We start from the raw sequence: 21486 nt of genomic DNA, 5'->3' as shown, positions 1-21486 counted from the left end.
TACATATATACAAACTTTATATTATTACAAGATTAATTGTATATGCCATTATAAATAAAAATAAAAAGAACTGGCAGAATACCAAAGCCTTCCTCTTATAAGTATATAAGTATTTGAAATTAATGAAGTATCTAGAGCACATATTAAATACATAATGATTAACTCTTTGATCAAAATATAAGTTATGCATTCATTATAGATTTTTTTAATAAAAATCATCAGAAGTCAATTATTTAGTTAATTTGTTATAAGCAAATCACATTATTTCTAGAGAAATGTTCTGAAACTTCACAATGATTATTGAAAAGATACAGAAAGAAATATATAAAAATACTAGTTTAGAACAAAAAATTCTGTTGTAATACAATCTCCATTTTAAAAATTCATTTTTTACTTCTTCAAAACAACTGCAATATATACAGTTTTGTCATGATTTTATAATTGAAAAGCAATCAGTATTAATTAATCATACAGAGAATCAAGATCATTTTACTCATCTATCTATTTTTCTAATAGTAGATAATACATAATACAATGTATTTAAAATTAAAATTAAATGATTGCAATAAAAGCTATTGATCTTTATGAAGTCATATCTATAATTTTAAATACCTAACTTCTTTAGATTAATGATATAACAATTTATTTACATTTAAGAATAAAAATGTGACAATGATTAAGTTACAATAATTAAAACTGTCATATGACAATTTTGATGTATTATTTTACAACAATATTTCTTTATTTTATAGCTTCCCATCACTATTAGATTCTTATGACAAATGTTAAGCAATTTCACACAAAAAAAACAAGAAAAAAAAATAAATTTCATAAATTTTGATAAAAATTAATTTATATTCACAATTTTAATGAAAGAACAGCAACAATAAACACAGAAATGCAGTATTATTTACATTCACAAGAATTTTTTTTTTTCACTTTAAAAGTTATCTACTGCTTATTAAACATTTAATTATTCTTTTGTATCATTATTGATCATAGTACCTTATGCTTGTATAGTACCTGATGCTTTTTAACAAACAACTACTTAAGATTTTCTCTGAGTTAACTTTGTAAATTTATGACAGAAGTTCGTTACAAATTCCTTACAGTATTCATAAAATGGACCTTATTGCAAGTATCTGTTGCAGAGGATATTTGATAAAGCATGAGCATTGTGCTTCAAAATATGTGAGAGAATATTACAAAAAAAAAAAAAAAAAAAAAAAAAAAAACCAGTGTAGTAATTACATGATTTTAGGAACTTACTATTAACACTTCAGGAATGTTATTAAGAAGTTATACTAAATGATGAAAATGATAAAACATTTAAACAAGTTAGCAAATAACAAAACTAAGTTTTTAGAATTGTAAGGCAAGATTACACCAAAACACAAACATATGTTACTATACTTACAATTTTATAAACTGTTAAGACTAGAAATACAGCACTACAGATGCTTAGTTTAAATAAATAAATAGCAGTGCATTTATACCTACTTGTTGATATTTGAAGAATAAATATATCAAATATCAGTTATTAGTGAATATTAACTCAATATGAAAGAGGATGAATAATAGATTACTGATATTTAATATGAAGATATCAAAACATATAATATGAAAACATCAGTAAGTAAAACCATAAAAGAAAATCCGTTGCAGCTTTCATAACAATTCTCAAAATAAACATCATTAATTTATTTACACCTATTTCAAAACAAATAAATGATATGAAATAGAATGAAATCAGTTTTCAGTGAATTACTGAAAAGTCAAACTCCTGGATAAAAAGATAACTTATTTCAATATGTTATCCAACACAGTGATTGTTTCTATCTCTCTAAAGGAATGATGTACAAAATTAAGAAATAAATTTGATCAAGGAGAGAGTGCACAAAAATGATTAAAAATCACAATTACTTAATGTTAAAATATTAATCTATTAAAAACATCAATAAATAAATAATAAATATAAATAGTGGCTACCCCCTTTCTTTTAAAAATGTAATAAAGTTACTTAAACTTCATTATTAAGATACGGAATTAGTACACATTAATGTAATTAGTACATTATCCCTTTGATTAAATCCGCAATATTTTATGCTGTAAAATATAAGGGGCATCAAGAACAAATTTGCTTACTAAAAAAAGACAAATTTTTAAGATTAAATAACCAGAGTAAAATTTATCCAGATCCTATAGTAAAATTCATCCATTTTTAGAACAAAATGTATGCTGAAAAAAGTTCAACTTTTTTAAAAAAATTGAACAATTTTTCAAAAAGTTCACAACATAAAAAAGACACTTATTTAGAAACTGGATGGTATAAGCTAGGTACAAGAATATTCATTGAAAACATTTGATATTTTGATATCATTCAATGGCTCAGAAAGGATATTTCACAACTCTTTACACATAAGCTCATTAAGCCTAAACTAAGAAATATTCTATCTAATGATTAAATAAAACATGCTCCAAACTTCTTAAGATGATAACATACTGCACATCAAAAATAATAACAAACAAAATAATCCTAGGCTTTAGGCTTTTAACAATAAACATTTCATACATATTTACAAGCAACTAATTTTTTTTGCATAACTTGAAAAAAAAAAAAAAAAAACACCAGATAAATAGAAAAATATCAAACAATGGACAACATAACCTACTTCTTCTTAAAATATATTCAGCAGAATGATATGCATATTGCAGTCAAAAAAATTATGGCCTAAGAGAGCATTTGAGATTTTGCTTTGCACTTTAAAAGTTTATAAGGAACAACTATTTTTTGCCACATAACGAAAAGATTACAAAAATGTTGCAGTGGGTTCATTGGATCCAGAAGATTGTTCATTATCGTGAAGATTGGAATCATTAGATAGATGAGAATTAGTATTACCCGAAATAAATAAGACAGTGCTATTAGAATCCCGAATCACTGATCTACGAAGTGGTGAATCAGCAGCATACCTACTGTTAAAAGACCTATTTTGGTGCACAACTTCATAACCTGGATCTGTATCACTGTCAGATCTTTGAACCGTTTCATAACCAGGTTCAGATAAGTCCTCTCCTTTATTTCTAACCCTCTCATATCCAGGATCTGTTGCATCACTACCTGCTCGAGGTAAGTTTTTGATCTTTTCATAACCAGGATCAGCTGCATCACTCTCAGAACGATCCAGATTTTTAACCCGTTCATAGCCAGCTTCCCTCCCACCTTCTGATTTGACAACTGTATAATCTGAATTGGAGTCACTGTCATCAAAATTACCTGAAACTCTTACTGGTTCATAGCCAGGATCATTTTCTGAACCACCCTGAACAACACATTCATAATTTGGATCCAATGAATCTTCATCTTCATTGGGATCTTTCACAGATGCATAGCCAGGAAAAGCAGAATTAGATGGAACAGAATGCCAAACTGATCCACTGGTATTATCATTACCATCAGTTTCTTCCTTGATTTTCTCATAACAAGAATCAGCAGAATTGTCCTCATTGTAAATCTTTTCGTAATCTGGTTCAGTTGGATCTTTGATGGATGAGGCAACAGAACTGCGAGTACTTCCAGCAAATACTCGATTTTCATTAATAATCTCTGGAAGATTCGGATCAGCAGAGTGCCGTCGCACGTGTTGTGATGTACCAGGTAACAAAACACTTAGAGAAGCAGCTTGTATGCGTCCAGTAATAGGAGGTGGAGCTGGTGGTGTGGTAGAAGCCCATGGGGATGGAGGAGGAGTCATACACTCAGAATTGCCTTCATGTATTCCTTGATACCCATCTTCTGAACCTGGTGTTCCAATGGTAAGATCAATTCTTTTTTTACGTACCTTGGCATAGAGATCTTCTACCTTTTTCCTCTTTTCAGCAGTAGTGACTAAACTAACACCTTCTGCTACATGAATCGTTTTTCTTTGTTTGCTGCCACTTTTATCTACAGTGGAATAGAGAGAAGAAGATGGATTTCGCAGCTGGGGAGGTGATGCATCTCCTAAACTTGATAAACAACTTCCTATTGATGATGTTGAAACAGTAGAAGCTGTAAATGGGAATTTTACATTAATACCCATTTAAAGTTCTTATATCAGAAATATATATATATATATATATATATATATATATATATATAGCACTGGTACTTAACTTATTTTAAATATATTTAAACTATCTATGGCAAAATCTATATAAAAAGATAAAATCATTTAATATTGATTTTCACTTATTGCTTTGTAAATTATTAATGTGGAAAGATAGAAAATCAACTAAGTTCCTATACTCCTAAGTTACAAAAATAATATCAAACACTGACAATACCTTGTCGACTGTGAGCATGAGCAACTGATTTAAGGCTTTCAACAGTAGGTGGCACAGGAGGAAGTTGCCTAGGTTCAATGTGCGCATAAGTGATGGATGATGAGCCTGAATCATGACCTGAGCCTATTTCTGCATACATTTGTTCTTCTTCAGGAACCATTGCATAGTGATCTTCATTTTCTTCAACGTTCTAGATATAAATGTATTACAAACAGTTAAAATTTCTAAAATAAAAATTATTATAAAGAAAAAAAAATTGCATTTTAATCCAGACTTTTTTTAAAGCTAAAATGGGGGGGGGGTGAAAGATTTTTCTAATTATGAATCATGCTCTAAAAATATATGTCAATTGATACTGGAATAAAAGTTTTTTGCACAATAATTTTTAATAATGCAAGTATAATTATTTAATTTTTTCCTTTTTTTAACACATTTTTCATATCTAATATCAATTTTTTTTTTATTGATATTAGATATGAAACAGAATAAACAGCCTCTAATGAACAAGAAGTGTGAATTGTTTTGATAATCTATATTGAAATATAGGAGTCTTTTGCAGGTATCTAAAACTCTAACACCAGTTTAAGGAAAATCAACATGGAGCATCTTTGAAAATTGAGAATTCAAGACTACAACTTCATAATGATGTTAGTAAGATAAAATTTGTTTTTGTTAGTTAAATTTCTTCTTACAGCAGGAACTACAGATGCTTTGAATTATCTTGAAATTTTTCATAAACTATACAGTACAAAAAAAGAAACCCAAAGTTATTGCTGCCACACAACAATCTTCAAGTTGCAATACAGATACATAGAAAAATTTATCAAGCAGTTTGGCAGGAAGTATTTATATCACCAATCTCAGAGTCTTGATGAACTGAGTAATATTAAAATAAAAATTAATTTAAAGTATGCTCTTTTACACAACAATGAAATTATTCTGTTAAGGGTGACACATATTTTCTTAATACAGAAATTATATTTACTTTACAGGTGTGTATCACATAATCAATTATAATTTGAATTAATTTTATTAAAAGATTAGAAAAGCAATTCTGATGAACTAACCTATTTTGGAAAAAGAACTGTAAAAATACTCTCAATATTAATTATCATGAGATTTTAGGCAACAACAATTGTGATAACGTATTATTTGAATCAAAGTTGAAAAAAATTCTTAATACAAAAAAACAAGGAAGAATAGTTCTTGATTAAGACATCAAATGTTTGCATCATCACCATATATCTAAATAAGTTTTATTACCTGCTGAGCTGCAGCTCTCTGCCTTCGCATGGTTATTTCTCTTACTCTGGCCAATGGCTCACGAACTGAAATGACAGTATAAGGTACTTCACTGCGACCACCTATCAAAGGAAATAAATATTTGAGTAATGTTTTAATTCTAACCTAATAGATATTCTAAATGAGAAAAATATAAATTGTGATTTGATATTCATTTCAAATGCAAGAAATTAAATAAAACACTAGACGAAGTCATGAAAATCATTGAATGATTCCTGTCGTCTACAAATATATTAAAGAAATGTTAATAATTATAGAATGCTATTTAATGGCTTTATAATCCTATTTTTACCTGATATCAATAGCATTTGCTAAATATCAGTTTTTTTTTAAATCGGAATATCATTAATTAAAAAAATATATTCATTTTTATACAATTTTCTTTTACCTTCTTACAAAAAAATTTAAATTTTAGTATATGAATATCAGAAGTACAAATCTAACATTAAATGATATTATTTTTCATATCACCTATATTTCTACTTGTGTAAATGTTGCTTTACTGAATGAATAATAAAATAAAGCCCAACAGCAAAACAGTTATTCAATAAGAGAAATCCCACATCATTGCACAGTATTACAATTACTTCAAAAATATTGCATATAATAAAATCATCAAACAAATTGGTTACATCATTCACATTTTCAGGGAGGGAGGGGAGAGATTAATCTTTCTATTCGCTGATAGAAAAAAAATTCTTGAAAACAGATTTAACTACTTACAAAATATCAAAGTATATATTTCTAAACTTTTTAAGATTAAAAAAATATAGCAGCAATTTAACTTATAAAAAAAATTTTTTTTTAAATGCTATGCTCTTAACTTATTCCAATACTTCCTTTATTGATTACAGAGAACATCCTGGCTTTTCAATATAATTTAAAAATAAAAAATAATTTCTTAAAAAATATCCTTTAATTTTTTAAAACAAAAGAGTTTTACAAAAGACTGCATTACCAGTAATATCATTTCCTGTTGGTTCATGCAATAATGGAGGTGGTATATTATGATGTAGAGGCGGGGTCATATATGGAATATCAGAAGAAGGCACAGCACCTGCTACAGCAAGGCTTGCTGAGAGATTGCTAGAAGTACCATCTTCAGATGGTGCAGCTGATCCCGAAACTTTAATGCAAACTAAAAAAATTGATTTAAAAAATTATTTGCGAATGAAATAAATATTTTTACAGTTCTAAATAAGCAATATATACATATGCAATATATTTTGTTTTAAAAAAACTAGTATTTAATAACAATATATATTAAAATCTTCAGATTTGAAATCAGAAAAGATACCTTGATTAATTAATCGCAGCAGATTATTTAATATTTTAATTAAAATATATAACAATCAGGAAAGAATTAATTCCAGTCAAATCACAGTAAGACTATCAATTATACTAAACATCAAAATAAATATTTGTTAATCTCATTAATTTTTCATAAAGCAATAAAAAAACATTTGATTTTTTTTCTATCACAAAAGATATCAAAGGGGGTAAGCAAGGGGGTTATAAGCAAGAGTTCTTTTCAGATTTAAAAGATTCAAAAAAAAAAAAAAAAGAGGAATTTTATAGCTTTATTCACAGCAATATTTATAAAATTGTTTCACAGAAGTTAAAATTACAACTTATTGTTTATTCTAATGAGGATTTATTGGTTTACAGTATTAACACCCAATTCTGATGTTTGATTAATGCTTTGGAAATAGACATCACAATACTGAACAAACATACTTCTAATTCAACCCATCCACCACCACTACTCTCCTACACTTCCATGCAATACAGATAAAAAGACATTTTACTGATTACTGACTGCAGTTAAGTGATTAAGTTCATAAGCAACATTAATTTTCAATGGAATTGGGTTAAAAAGCCATTATCCTCTAACCTCCACAGTTAAGACTCACCAACTTAACTATCATGTTTCAAAATCTAAAAAGGATTTGTATTAATTAAACAACAAAATTGAAGGGTATTTTTGTTTAACCGTAATTTTTCCAAAATATTTATTTCTTTTAAAATAAAATATATACACTGCATATGCATATTCAAAACAGAATATTTTAACATCAGATAAAATGTAGCTTTTAAATATTACAGAATACACTTTCTCAATATGTAAAAAATTAATGTAATAATATTTTAAAAATATCTTACTCTCTTAGATTCTTTTTTCTTTATCAATGTCTTCTGTTCATGTTTTCAAATAATACATGAATATATTTTGTTCACATTGTTACATATATGTAACATTACACAATAATCGTTTACAAAACGGAAGTCAAAGAATTCACAAAGAACTCACTCCCTGTATTTTGTATGCAGCCAATAATGAATAACTTTATCCAAAAAGACATAAGAGGCATATAAAAAAAATTTTAATAAAAATTTTCAAAGCTTAATTTTTAGAATTTCTAACTATAGATAGTTATTAAGAATCAGTCATAACAATTATAAATAATAGATTACTAGTAGTCATGATTAAGGTACTGAAATCAGTGTTATTTTATTTGAAGTGAAGATTCATTGCAAATGTTGATGCCTGGAATTGTAAAATACCAGCTAAGTTTGAAAATACTAAAAAATTGATAGACACATTTATTTTCTATTTGGAAACAATTATCAGCATCAGAAAATATTTTCAAAGAAAAGGGGGAAAGAAGTCTTCTATTAGATCCAAAATGAGGACCAAATGAGGATATTCCCTGAGGATCTGTTTTGAAGTTAATCATTGAAGACAAAATACCTCTCAAAACAAGAAGGAAAATTGCAGAGATGAAATGCCTATTCAGAAAGAAAAGATTAACTTCACCATTATTTTTGTTATCTTACCAGGACTAGATGACATGGATGTAGATTGTGAACCCAGGTCACTGCGATTATCAGGAACAATATCATAAAAATTGTCAGAACTTGTCCCTGCTTTAATAGGACTCTCCTTACTTTCAACTTTTTCAACTTTTTTAAGAATAACCATACTGTTAGTTGCACCTGGAAGACTATCAGCTACAGGTATCTTGGATTTAGAAGTTCTCTCCGACAAGGATGAATTGTTACCAATTATTTGAGTTTTATCATTTACAGTAATGGTCACTGTTACTCCAGAAGTTGAATCAGCCACAGGAAAGGGAGTTGACCCATTCATAGGAAACTGAAGAAAGAAAGAAAAAATTGAGATAAATTTATAATTTTTGTAAATTTCCAAAATGAAAATGCCATAAGTAATGTTATCCATGGGGGGGAGTCTTTTTATAAAATTAACCATCCTTAATTATTTCAGAAATTTAATTACTAAAATTATGAAATCTGAAAGCTTTGATAATTTCTATACTTCACAAATACTTCATGCAGTAATTTTCAAAAAAAAAAAAAAAAGGGAGGGTGAGTTTGTTTAACCTACAATCAATTTTTTTTTTATTAAACTGTGTAATCCAATTACTCATTCATTAAACAGTTTTAAAAATTATGCATAAATTATTTAGTTAAAAATTAATTTTTATAAAAATGTCACAAGTATTATTTTAATATATGAAATACAATAATAATGAACTCATAACATAATACAACTTGTAACTGATAAATATAAACCAAATTTTTTTTTCAAAAAAAATATAATATTTTTTTAAAAAATTATGCTAGTCAAAAATAAATCTGAAAGTCAAACAAGAAACTAAAATTAAATTTCTCAGTAAAATTTCTAAAAAGATAAGTAACAGCATATACACAAAAATAATACTTTATTTAGTTGCTGTAACAAGGTATGATAATTCAAATATGATGATGAATTTATCTGCTATTTTTTGTAGCAATTATTACTTCCTAAATAACTATTTAAGGAATATTTCGATAGCATCCATGTCAAAAAAAAAAAAAAAACTTAAAGTGGATGCATTAGAAATACTGATATCCCAATTAACAATTTTTTGCATGACTTATTTGTTATTTTATTTAAAAATATCTCCAAGTATATATTTAAAATATGATTACTGGACTATAAGTTTAAATGACACCTGATTCAATAATGAACCAAAAATAATTAATAACAGAAAAATTGATAAAAATTTTCTTTGATACATTTTCAATTTAGATTTAAGTATAATAAGTCAGTAGAATTCATACTTTTCAAAAGAAATATCCATGAAAATAAATTTCCGAGCTAATATACCATAATTCATATTTACTACATACAATTATTAACAAAGAAAAAATCTAGTAAATCTAAATACAAATATGAAGTTTAAACAACAGTTGGAAAAGAAATCAGGAAAGTCACAAGTATTATAGTTGATCTCCCTGAAATTCAGAAAATTCAACTAAATCTTACCACTTTCGAAGGATCATTTCCAGGTGGCTTGGGGGCTGGTGCTTTATTGTGGCTTTTTACTTTAGTTTGTTCAGATGCAGTTGCTGAATTTGCAACATTCCCAGCATTTTCTACTGGAGTAAATGTAGAACCAGGAATTTCTGGAAGAGCTCTGTCTTTCACAGTCCAGGAGTTCCTAAAATGAAAAGTTTACTAATTTTAAAAATTCAACATTTCATTTTTCTCTATAACACTTAAACCTATTCAAGGTGCAAGTTCTATAAAAATTGATACAGTGATCAAACATTAAATATTTTCAAGTAAAGAAATAAAAAACAAAAATCTCTGATACAAAAAACAAAATTTTTTAAAAAATATACTACATTTATCATAAGTATTAAACTATACGAATTAATAAATGAATTCAGAAAATTTGACACAAGACATACTATAAATATCTTAAAATTGTAAAGTGTTATTTAATTTAAAATTTTAATAATAATATCCTTATAAGTAAACATAAAATATTCAAATAAGTAAAAAAAAAAGCCTCATAATATATAAGGAGCGATAGGATAGAAAGATATAATTATGTGTATAACAATTAAAAAATAAATCCTAATTTTAAGATATAAGCATTCTATTTCATTTGTTTATAGCCACTCCTTTCAAAAATAAACAGCTATTACCTTAAATTATATATTTAGGCTCCATTTAAACCTTTAAAAAATAATAAAATACCTTTTTGCATTGCCATCATCTGAATTAAGATCACTCTGTTTAGAACTTGTAGACAGAGTCCCATTTCTTGGCTGCAAATATAAAAGAATTTTTCTATAGCAAGTTACAGAAATAAATTTTCCATTACTTACAATGAATCCTAAAGCTAACGAAATGAAAAATTTGATAAATATTCAAAATTGAATCTGCAATAAGAAAATATATAAAATACCCAATTTCAGTAACTCTAGAAGTTACAAGTACAAATAGAATTTATGAACACTCTTAAGCCAACCATATCATTAACAGACACTCCACGCTATGCAAATATAACTGTTTCATGCCAAAATTGATTATCAAAGTGGAAACCTCTCAGAATTGGTGTAGTATGGAATAAGGCATGAAGCAAAAAGTTGGATATCCCCACTAATTATTATTTCCAATCAGATATTTGAAACGGATGCTACTAAATGCAGGTGGAAAGAGAAGTTTGATGCACATGTAGGAGCTTGTGATAAACTCTAGTAAATCATTGATTAAGGGGAATGGACTGAAACTAGTACAGAATGCTTGTGAATGATCAGCCTAAATGGATAAGCAAAAAATTGAAATGAAATACACAATTATTCCATTTACATGGTTTGATGCTAGTTTTAGAGCTAATATACCAGTAATAATAATAATAAACCCTCTTATGTTAATTACATGTGATAAAACATATCTAACAAAAAAATGGCAGTTTGGCTGTTTTAAAAACATATTATTAATTAAATACATTCGTTAATATATATATTGAATAAATTTATAAAGATCTGGCAAAAGAAGATATGACAATCTAGAGGATAACAACACAAAGGAATTGAAAATTCAATATGGATGATAAAAAAGAATTCCCATACTAAATTTCTCACATTCTTGTTGTCAAAATAATCATCTTTCTTTAAGTGACCAGATAAATTAAATTAGGGTCATACAGTTAAATATCCCCATAGTAAATTTACAATTTTAGACTAATTTCTAAGGGACATATACAAACAGTCATAAAAAAATTAATGCATTGAAAAATGAAGTATTGCTTAATACATTATTTTTTACATAAAAGTTTAGAGGCTTTGCAAATAAAGAGAAATTGCAAAAGCATAAAGGGAGGCAAATAAGCATAGTTATTAAAAGCTCATCAGATGTTGACAACTGTCTTTCTTTTTCCAATTCCTATTATTAGTAAACACTCTCCCTATATATATTTATATATCTTGCTCAAATTTTTAATCATTAATAAAATACTTTTATTTATCCACTCAAGTCCAAATACATTTTTTAAAACTTGTAGTGGATGACACTTGATGATAATACAGTTTTTTTTCAAATATTAATTCATTAATTATTAAATTTAATTAATTTTTAATACTTTAAATAGAGTTTTAGCAGTTTGTAATGAAAACTGAAATCAACAGGCAGTAGTTCAATTGGTAAATGCAAGGATTTCAGTATTTTTCACGTGACGGTGAAGAATGTGAGTTCAATTCTTGCAAAAGTAGGAATTGACTTAATATTATTTTTTTTTAAATATTACTTGCTTTGTAGTAGAAATATTTCTACATGACAATAACAGCAAAACATAAATTTTAATTCTATGTCACCATTTATTTCATTTCCACATTCATAACTATGAAGTAAATGTAGTATATGCAGGATTGCTTCTTAATATGATTGAGAACAATATACCAAATGAATTTTTACAAAATAATCAGTAGTATTCTAAAAATGAATAATGCATTTCAATACCATCTATGTTTTTTTAGCCTAATTATTCTTTTTCTCCAACATTTTCCTGTATACCAAAATGTTTAGAGGAAAAAAGGACAAATTATAAAACCTTTAATATAAAAAGCTCCCTTCTGTTCCTAATAGCTAAATCAAAAAAGGAACAAACCATAATTCAAGCAATGCATATTCCCAGTGCTATTAGTAAAATACATCAGGTATATATATATATATTTCACTTTTCAATACATATATTGCATTTATGAAATAAAACAGAAAGAAAAAAAAATCAGTTTACTACTAGAAATTTAAAAAGTTTTAATGTGGTATAAAAAATATTGAAAGTAAAAATTCTTAAAGCTAAAAAGAAAATTTAGGATAGACCAAGGAGCAAACCCACATACACACCAAACTATTCATTTTCTTTTTAGTGAATAATATTGATACAGCTGTTACTAGGGGAATTGAATAAAAACAAAAATGTATGAAATCTTTATCCAATAATACTAAATTTTATATGATAATGGTAAAAGGAAAACAAATAATGGTTATTAATAAAAAAAAAATTGACACACTCATTTGACAAAAGATTGACAAATAGAAACCGCTTCATATAATAATTTTATTTCTGTAGTCTAAATATAGTAATGAGAAATAGATTTATTACAAAAACAAATCCACAATTATTATTTTTATCACTTCTGAAGATACTTTTTAAAACATATATTAATACTTATAAGGAATAAACTGAAAAATGTAAAAATCATACAGATGTGTGAAGGGATTCTTTTTAAGTTTGATTAAAGACAAGGGATTTCGAAACAAATTCGACAGCATGTATAGACATTTGAATATATCAAAACAGAAAAATCAATCTATTTTTTCATGTACTAAAAAAAATGATAATATAAAAATTTGTAAAAAAATTCAGCTATGCAATAACAAATTTTAATATTATGATAATAAATATTAAAGGATATTTACCTGATGTTGAAAAATAGGTGAATCTCTGGTAATTGACAGTCGCCCAGCAGTGCCATATTCCGGAGATCTAAAAACATGAGTAATTGAAAATCACGAAAGTGGTCATTAAAGATTATTTTTTAACTCTCTAAACAGCACAAATATTTTTTATTCTGATTTTTCGGTTTATTTTTTATATTTATTTTAAAATCCAGTAATTCATGTCAGTATTTTTAAAATTCCACAGATAATATATTCTTAAAATCTGAGGCTTGATTAAATGGTTTAAAAAACTGTTTTATTCATCTTAAAAGCTAATTTATTAGATCTTAAATTGTTAGATAAAAAACAATCAAATGTTTGTTTCAAACATTTAAAACATTTATCTTCCCTGTGAGATGCAAAATGTATATGTTTTTAACAATTAAAGTTTGAGGTTCAAGAAGAGAATTGTTAGTTTCCCTTAACAATCTTAGAATGACATCATTAAATCATTTGTGTACAAAGTGGGTGTGTATATTATTAGCAGCATAAAATACTTTTGGATGAAAGTAAGATGTTATAATATTTTTAATGTAACATAATTGTTATCTTGAAAGTGCAATATATAATAAATGAGACATTCATTACTAATATATTGTCTTTTATTGTTCCCCAATTCTTTTTTTTTTTGGGGGGGGGATCGTTATTTGGCTCTGCCTCTTCCTCAGGCGATTTTTAGCCATTATCTATAAAACATCCCTATATATTACAAGTCATATATTTATGATAAAATACGTTAATTCTTTAACATTCAAGCACTTTCCAAGCGGCACTCCCTTTAATATCCAGACTTTTTCGGCTTTTATGTTACTTTGTTTCTAAAAACTTATGCATTCTTGTTTTTACATTAAATCATCGAAAATTAATTTAGGACAAATATGCATTCCATAAATATCCTTTTTTTTTACTACTCATTTTTGCTGACTTTTAAAATATAGCTTCTAAAATTTTTGTCAAAACTAAAGAATACATTATGTGAGATGTTATATTTCTCATATGTCAAATCAATTAGATAGATAAGATAATATATTTTTAAAACTTCATTTACTACTGCAATGTAAAAATTTGTTAAATAAAATTCAGGTAAAAATTACTCAGTGAAATATACTTCGAAATTATATTTCTTCAGCTTTATTACAGCAGAAACATTTTACTTTAATTCATCATAAATATTACTTTTTTAGCATAAACAGTCATGCTAAATTTCTGATTTCAAGTTTTTTTATAATATTTTTATGACAAAATAAATTTTTGAACTTAAGTTTCGTATTAAATTTCCACAAATTTACGCATGAGTGAATCATACGCAAAATTTTGATAATTAGTAAATCTTTTTCGATCATTGGAATAAAAGTAAGGACAAATAGCGACACAAAAAATATCCTTATTTTTCATTATGCTTATTTCAAGCTCTTAAAATGGTAATTTTTTTACATAAAATGAATTCAGAAAAATAGACGAATAGTTTTTAAAACTTCATTTTATTCTGAAATTAGGAAAATAAATAAAATTTGAGAAAATGGTTCAAACAAAAATGCATTGCGAAATTGATTTGATTTCTTCTTCAGTGAGTTCATGTTTCCTTTTACTCATAATGCAGAAATATTAAATGTTTAATTTTAAAAATTACCAAAAACCAATTCACATTTTGTAAAATAAAGAGCAGAAATTCACAGCTGAAGAAATATTTTCAGAATGGCATTCATAAAAGGAACTTAGTATTTATATAACTTATCTCACTACATGGAAAAAAGGAAACTCCGAATTTTTTTCAGATCTTTTAATTCTATTTGAAAGCGGTAGTTTGTACTCTAGTACAAACTACTGCTTTCAGTGATAAGAATCGCTACACATTTTGTGAGAAAATTGCAATGTGAATAGGCCGCAGTGACAATCCAATAGCTTGTATTTATATTATTACAATAATCTTAATATTGAAAACATATGTGGTGTTTATCAGAAAATAAAGAGTGTGTTGGTATACTAAAATATCATTCATCGTTAACAGAGCACTTTTGTATAAAATTTCATTTATAAATAAAAATAAAATGTTTCCAATTTTCTGATAACAACACATGAAATTAGAAAATAAAACCCTTTCAAAACACAAAATCAATGCGCACAACCTATTCAGTGAATCCCTCCTCAACCCCAATCGCCTTAAGTCACAGAGGAATCTTCTGTGATAAAGCTGCGATTGTCAGATATAACACTTATTCCCAGGAGTGCTTAACACAATCGCCGCTTTTAATACCCTTCTCTCCTAAATCAAAAGCAGGCGCCCCAAACTGACCGACTTGGGGAAAATTTCCAAACCACCCGGCTGGAAGGCAGAGGCTTAAATTTGAATACATGTCTCTAATTATTACAAGGAAGTCCTTTGTTGCTTCCTGATCCCAAATTCTTTTTTTAGGAGTCTTTAATGGACCAATTTCAAATTATTGTATGTCTCATAATGACTTTTAGTAGCCAATTCCCCAAAGTTTAATTACAAATATATTTGAATCAAAATTTCAGTTATTATTAATGTTTAATTTGGAAATTATGTTTCTACTTAAATAATAGTTGGCCTTCACATCACAACTGATAAACAATATAACATGAATTATCTATGCATAAAATAAAAACTGTGCAAGGAATGCCCACAAATTGTTAAAAAAAATCTAAAGAAAAAAAAATGAATAAAAAATAGATGGTTTATCTTACTTTTCATTATCTTTGAAACACACACAAGTAGCTATAAGCATGATGCCAACAACTAAAAACAGCAATGCACAAAGCCATGAAAGTTCAGCAACAATATTCTCTGCAGCCATTAGATTATGTAAATTCTAACAACGCAGATTCATCATGGGGAGATCTAAGAAATGAAAATAATGAATATAAATTGGAATAGATAAAAGTAAATATGCTTTGAAGAATATATTCATAATAAGAAGATATTAATAATTATATTTTTTATCAACAAAAATCATTTGCAATTTCAAATATTTTAAAGAGTGGACCAATAATATATTTTTTAAATAAATACCAAATACCTTAAGTGAAAGAATAAACTATCTTAATTTTCACTGACAATAAAGTCAATTTTTCTTTTATACAGCAACAAAACAAGCTTTTTATAAAGGCAAACATATCCATTTTATAAAATTTTTCCAGTAAACAATGGTAACTTCTTAAATAATTTTAACTAATAATTTCATTTAAAGTGTACAGTCTATGATGCCGAAGAAAATGCTAGATTTGGGCTAGAAGGGCTGTTATAACAAAAAACTTGCTAAAAGCATTTGTTTTCATATAAGGCATTGTATATATCAAATTTTGAAAAAGTATCAAAAATTCAGAACAAAAAATTTTTTTTCAAAATTCTACTAAAACTGAAAAGTTAAAAAAATATCTTTTAAGTTTAAATAGAGTAACTTAAACCACAATTTTCATTGAGGTAGTTGCAATCTTCAAAATTCTCTCTGAGAATGTCCACTCTTGAAGAAACATATATTACATTTTGGAACCATTTCAGTTTTGGAAGTATTATCAAGTTTCACTGTTACTTGAAAATCTTTTGCATAAATGTTAAATTGTTTTCACATGTTTAGTTTTCTATTAAGTTTCTAAACTCGAGAGTGTACAGAAAGTGCAGTGAGTAAACCATCAGATTTTGGTATCTATTTTATCTTTCGATTCTAAATCCTTCTCATTAAAAATATTATATTTGAATATATACCAGAATTATTTGTTGTATTTGAACATATAACTATTTGAAAGCTTGTTTAAATCATACACTTTCTAATCTTCTCTTGGATGATGAATATTTTCAAAGTCAACGTAAACATTGTTGTTCTCTTCATTGATTTTTATAATGCATTGGTAAATTTGCATTGTCATGTTTCTAAATCTCAAAAAACTTCTTTTTAACATGTCTAAACAGACAGCATAAACATTCTTGCAAACCTGATCACTTTTTGATTGCATCTGCATGAAATACTTCAAGAAAATCAATCTTTGGCAGTCTGTCAAGGTTCTGCTTCACTGTTTGAATGTCAAAATATGACCCATAAATACAATGTCTTATTTTCACTTTTGCTGAATGAAAAGCTCAATGATTTAATTGAATATCATTATAGGGGATGGCAAAGCATCTTGCATTTTTGAAATTATGATAGTATTGTTGAAGTTTATTGTTTCAGAAATTATAAAATTAAATTTGACTCAGTAAAATTTTTATTTTTCCTCTCAGTTGAATTTTCTTTAACTGTGGTTCAAGGAAGTAAAAGCGTCTTTCAACTGAAAGACATAGTATTCCATTTTAAAAAAATCAATGAATAAGAATATTGATGAGCAATAAAAATGAGCAAAAGGATAAAAATCTCTAATGCTTATAACATTCATTTAAAAATACTTAAGATACTCTTTCCTAAACATGCGAAAAAGAAATCCCTAACAAAATTTATTATCTTCAACCTTTGGCTTGAATTTTATAAATCAACTACATTAAAATTCATCAATTCCTCAAATGATAATTTTTTAACTTAATTATCTGCACAAAAGCATTTTTGCCATTAATATAGAAACCATATAAAAATTCAGGTACAAAAAAAACAGTAATAAGTATATAATTATTTGTTCCAGATAGTAATTGTATAAAAAAAGATATTGCAATAATAAGTAAAGACATACTTTCATACATGGTATTTTTTTTTCTCATTATTATACTAGCAAATTGGAAACTATGCATTATCTGTCAATGTACTACAGACAATGATTTGGAAATTATATTAAAACTTTATTTTCATGTAAAATTTGCTCAATTTTTATAAATTATCCTTAAAAGAGAAACAAAAAAAACAAAAAAAAGGCAGAAAATATTCCTCAAATAATGAAACAGACAAAAAAATATAAGATATGGAAAAGAGGTACAAAGCTAGCCTCAAAATTTTAAATTTTATACAGTTACACACAGAAAAAATAATTAACAAAAACAAGCATAATCACAGTAACAACATACATAAAATCATTAAAAAAAATTACTAGTAGCAAATAAAAAACAAATTTCATCCATGCATATATAAAATTAATTTATATTTACTTCAATAATAAATACCTTTTAATAAGTATAAGGTTAAATAAAAATTATAACACATATTGTTTTAATTAATTATTCATTATAAAGATAAGTGCAAACAATTTCTTTATTTGGGGGTATATCCGGAAAATCAATTTATATAAATATTTTTAAAACCACAGCGATTATAAATAAACATGAACAAACTCGGAAGTATGACTCATAAATTCCGGGGAAAGACCTCGGAGGAAGTTGAAATTTCAGAATTAGGGAATCAAAATTGAAACTAACTATATATTACCTCAGCAAAATATAAAGGCTTCTGCAAAAATTTAAGCATAAAATAATAACTTAATCAAACTTTAAAGGTATTTGTAAACAAAATAAGACTGTCGGAATGTCAAATTTGTCAGACTTCTAATGGAAAATAAATTAAAAACCCTTTTATTTAGTGTTGTTAATGATTCTAATAATTAATATATAGTAGAATATTTCCATTTATTTAAATCTTAAGAAATTTCTCACCTGTTAATAAGCATCTATAGATCTTTCAATTTTTTTACATCTGGAGACTAAGTCGTGTTTTACATTTCAAAACAATACATTTCTTAACTTTAAAAATCAAATCCTCACTAACATTTCCAACAATTCGGAGAACAAAATGACTTAATTTTCATATTTATTAATGTTTTCAAAATAAATAACGTGAAATATTAAAAAACAGATGCAAAATTTTAAGAACATATTTTACCAAATTAGCCCATATTCAACAGTTTGTTTATTTATTTTTCTCATTGCCAACTTAAACTTTAGTTCCTGTTCCGAGAAACAACATGATACAGTTACAGTGAAGTTTATAATAAGAGATGTGTTTTTTTTAAATTTATGGATATAAATATTACTCTTTGTTTTGATAAATTTATAGTTTTTTTGATAACAAAATACTCTTAAAACTTCAGGTTTCTATTGTAATAGAACTACAGCTTTTGAGCTCAAAATTTTGAAACTTATCACTTCAAATCACCAACCTAAACATGGTATCAAAAAATGATATCTTCAAAAATAGGCATTAAAATAATCTATTGTAACTATTAGGAAAACTTAAGCCCCAAATTTTTGAAAAAATAAATTTCCTAGTGTTATTTTTAAATATCTTTCCTAAATTATGGCTATTTCAATAATATTTTTAATTAAAAAATATCTTATTAAGTATATATCAAGTGTTTTGAAAAAAAGTTAAAATTTAAAAAAAAAAAAAAAAAAACTCTCATCTCTTTTTAATACAGTTTTTTCAAAGTTCATGTTTTTAATTCTATGTACTTTCAACAGAGGGCACGAATAGTCAACTCTAATTTTGTTGTAGTATTGGAAGCTACAAATATAGAAATCGAATCGCCAATACTTTTTAATACTTGAAAAGCGAAGGTTTAATTTATAATAAACTATTTCAATTTTTAGACTATCATTAAAATAAAATCTATAACATATTTTCGACTTGATCCTCGAGGTTTTAAGGCAGTATAAAGTCAAATAATAATATAACTTGTCTTATTTTCATAAAGAATGCATGGAAATCTATAAAGTCGAGTAGCTAGTATTCATTAATCAACTATAAAGATGAAGAACAAACTTTTACTTCACAAATCTATCGTTCAATCGTTTTCTCTTTTTTTTTTCTGCGCTTCCTTCATTTGGAGATTAAGAAAATTATTAGTGTTTCAAAAACAGTAATAATGAGAATCATATGGCCTAATATAAAATTTATTTCGAACAAATCAAAAAAAATTTCCATTAAATTTTCAAAAACTGCTCCTTTATTGAATCAATATGGAATCTTCCCGATGTTGTTCAATATTCTGCAAGCGGTTGAATATTATGAAGCTATCATGACAATATTGCATGAATTTTGTATTATTGGGATCAGATTTATCATCAGAAATTTGTCAGATTTACCTCCAGATTCTTCTTACTTATAATTATATTTAGAATTATTTTCTCAAACAATTTCGCAGAATTTGGAACATTTATTTGACATCAGTATTAGTTGTTAGGAAAGACGCTTTGACTAACAGGAATTTTTATATTAATATAATAACTTCCGAAAGCTGACATATAATCTTTAAATTGTAACACGAATAAGGTGAAAAAATCGTTTAAAAGATGACATAAATTTAACACTCAGTAATTTCTTATTTAATCAATAATAAAGGTTTTTTTTCAAAAATATAATAAAAAAACAAATCAAAATTTTAATGTTACTTCTCATAATTACAGAGCAAATATTATTAGACAAAAATTTTCCAAGGAAATAAAAAGTTTTTCAGTGATACCAATTTTTTTCCTCCCTGCATTCTTAATTTATCGCATTCCCAAATAATATCTTTTTGAATTATGTTTGGTTACTTACAAACACTATAACTAAAAAAAAAACACTTTGAGCTACACAGATGAAATTTGGTACATAGACTTTATACCAAATTAGCAGATACCCATCATATTTTGAAAGAAATTCATTGAGAGAAAATCTGCCCAGAATTGTCAAAGCATATGTGAGCGCGCTGACTAGAAGAACTAGATAAATAAAATTTGGTATTTAGGTTAAGTATCAAAAATGTAGATCCATCGAATTCAGAATCATATTCGTCTTCGGATTAAGCTAATATTGGTCGGCATTTTTGAATGTAAATAAAGGTAATAATATGAAAACAACATAATTAAATGATATTTAATATGTGATCTTTTGATTACAATGGTAGTTCTATGTCAAATTTTGTTTTCAATCGGACGAGAAAAGGGCTTCCAAAACATATAGTCGATTTTCTGGTACTGGCTTATTAACTGGACACCAGCGATTAATCGGCGAAAAAAAATCGCCAAAGATTGCACACTAGATTCAACGAAACACTAGATTTAAGCCAACGATCGATATTTCGTAACTATTGCTCTCAAATATTATACAATTAACACACAAGTACCGGTTTTCTTGCTGCACAACTAA

General features: G+C 26.4%; 1 protein-coding gene across 1 annotated transcript; it reads right to left on the bottom strand.

Annotated features, from left to right (window-relative positions):
- Positions 1–1691: 1691 nt before the first annotated feature.
- LOC129967176 (uncharacterized) lies at positions 1692–19216 on the bottom strand. The gene is made up of 10 exons (XM_056081868.1): positions 19014–19216; positions 16133–16286; positions 13406–13472; positions 10679–10749; positions 9959–10133; positions 8467–8785; positions 6587–6766; positions 5590–5690; positions 4327–4516; positions 1692–4051 (listed from the first exon to the last, which is right to left on the bottom strand). The coding sequence occupies exons 2-10, from the start codon at positions 16240–16242 to the stop codon at positions 2811–2813; spliced, it is 2454 nt and encodes an 817-aa protein (XP_055937843.1). The 5' UTR covers positions 16243–16286; positions 19014–19216; the 3' UTR covers positions 1692–2810.
- Positions 19217–21486: the final 2270 nt, after the last annotated feature.

The sequence above is a fragment of the Argiope bruennichi genome, chromosome 1 (assembly GCF_947563725.1).
Source record: "Argiope bruennichi chromosome 1, qqArgBrue1.1, whole genome shotgun sequence".
Lineage (NCBI taxonomy): Eukaryota > Metazoa > Arthropoda > Arachnida > Araneae > Araneidae > Argiope > Argiope bruennichi.
The sequence above is the reverse complement of the archived record's forward strand: the minus strand, read 5'-3'. Positions and strand labels throughout refer to the sequence as shown.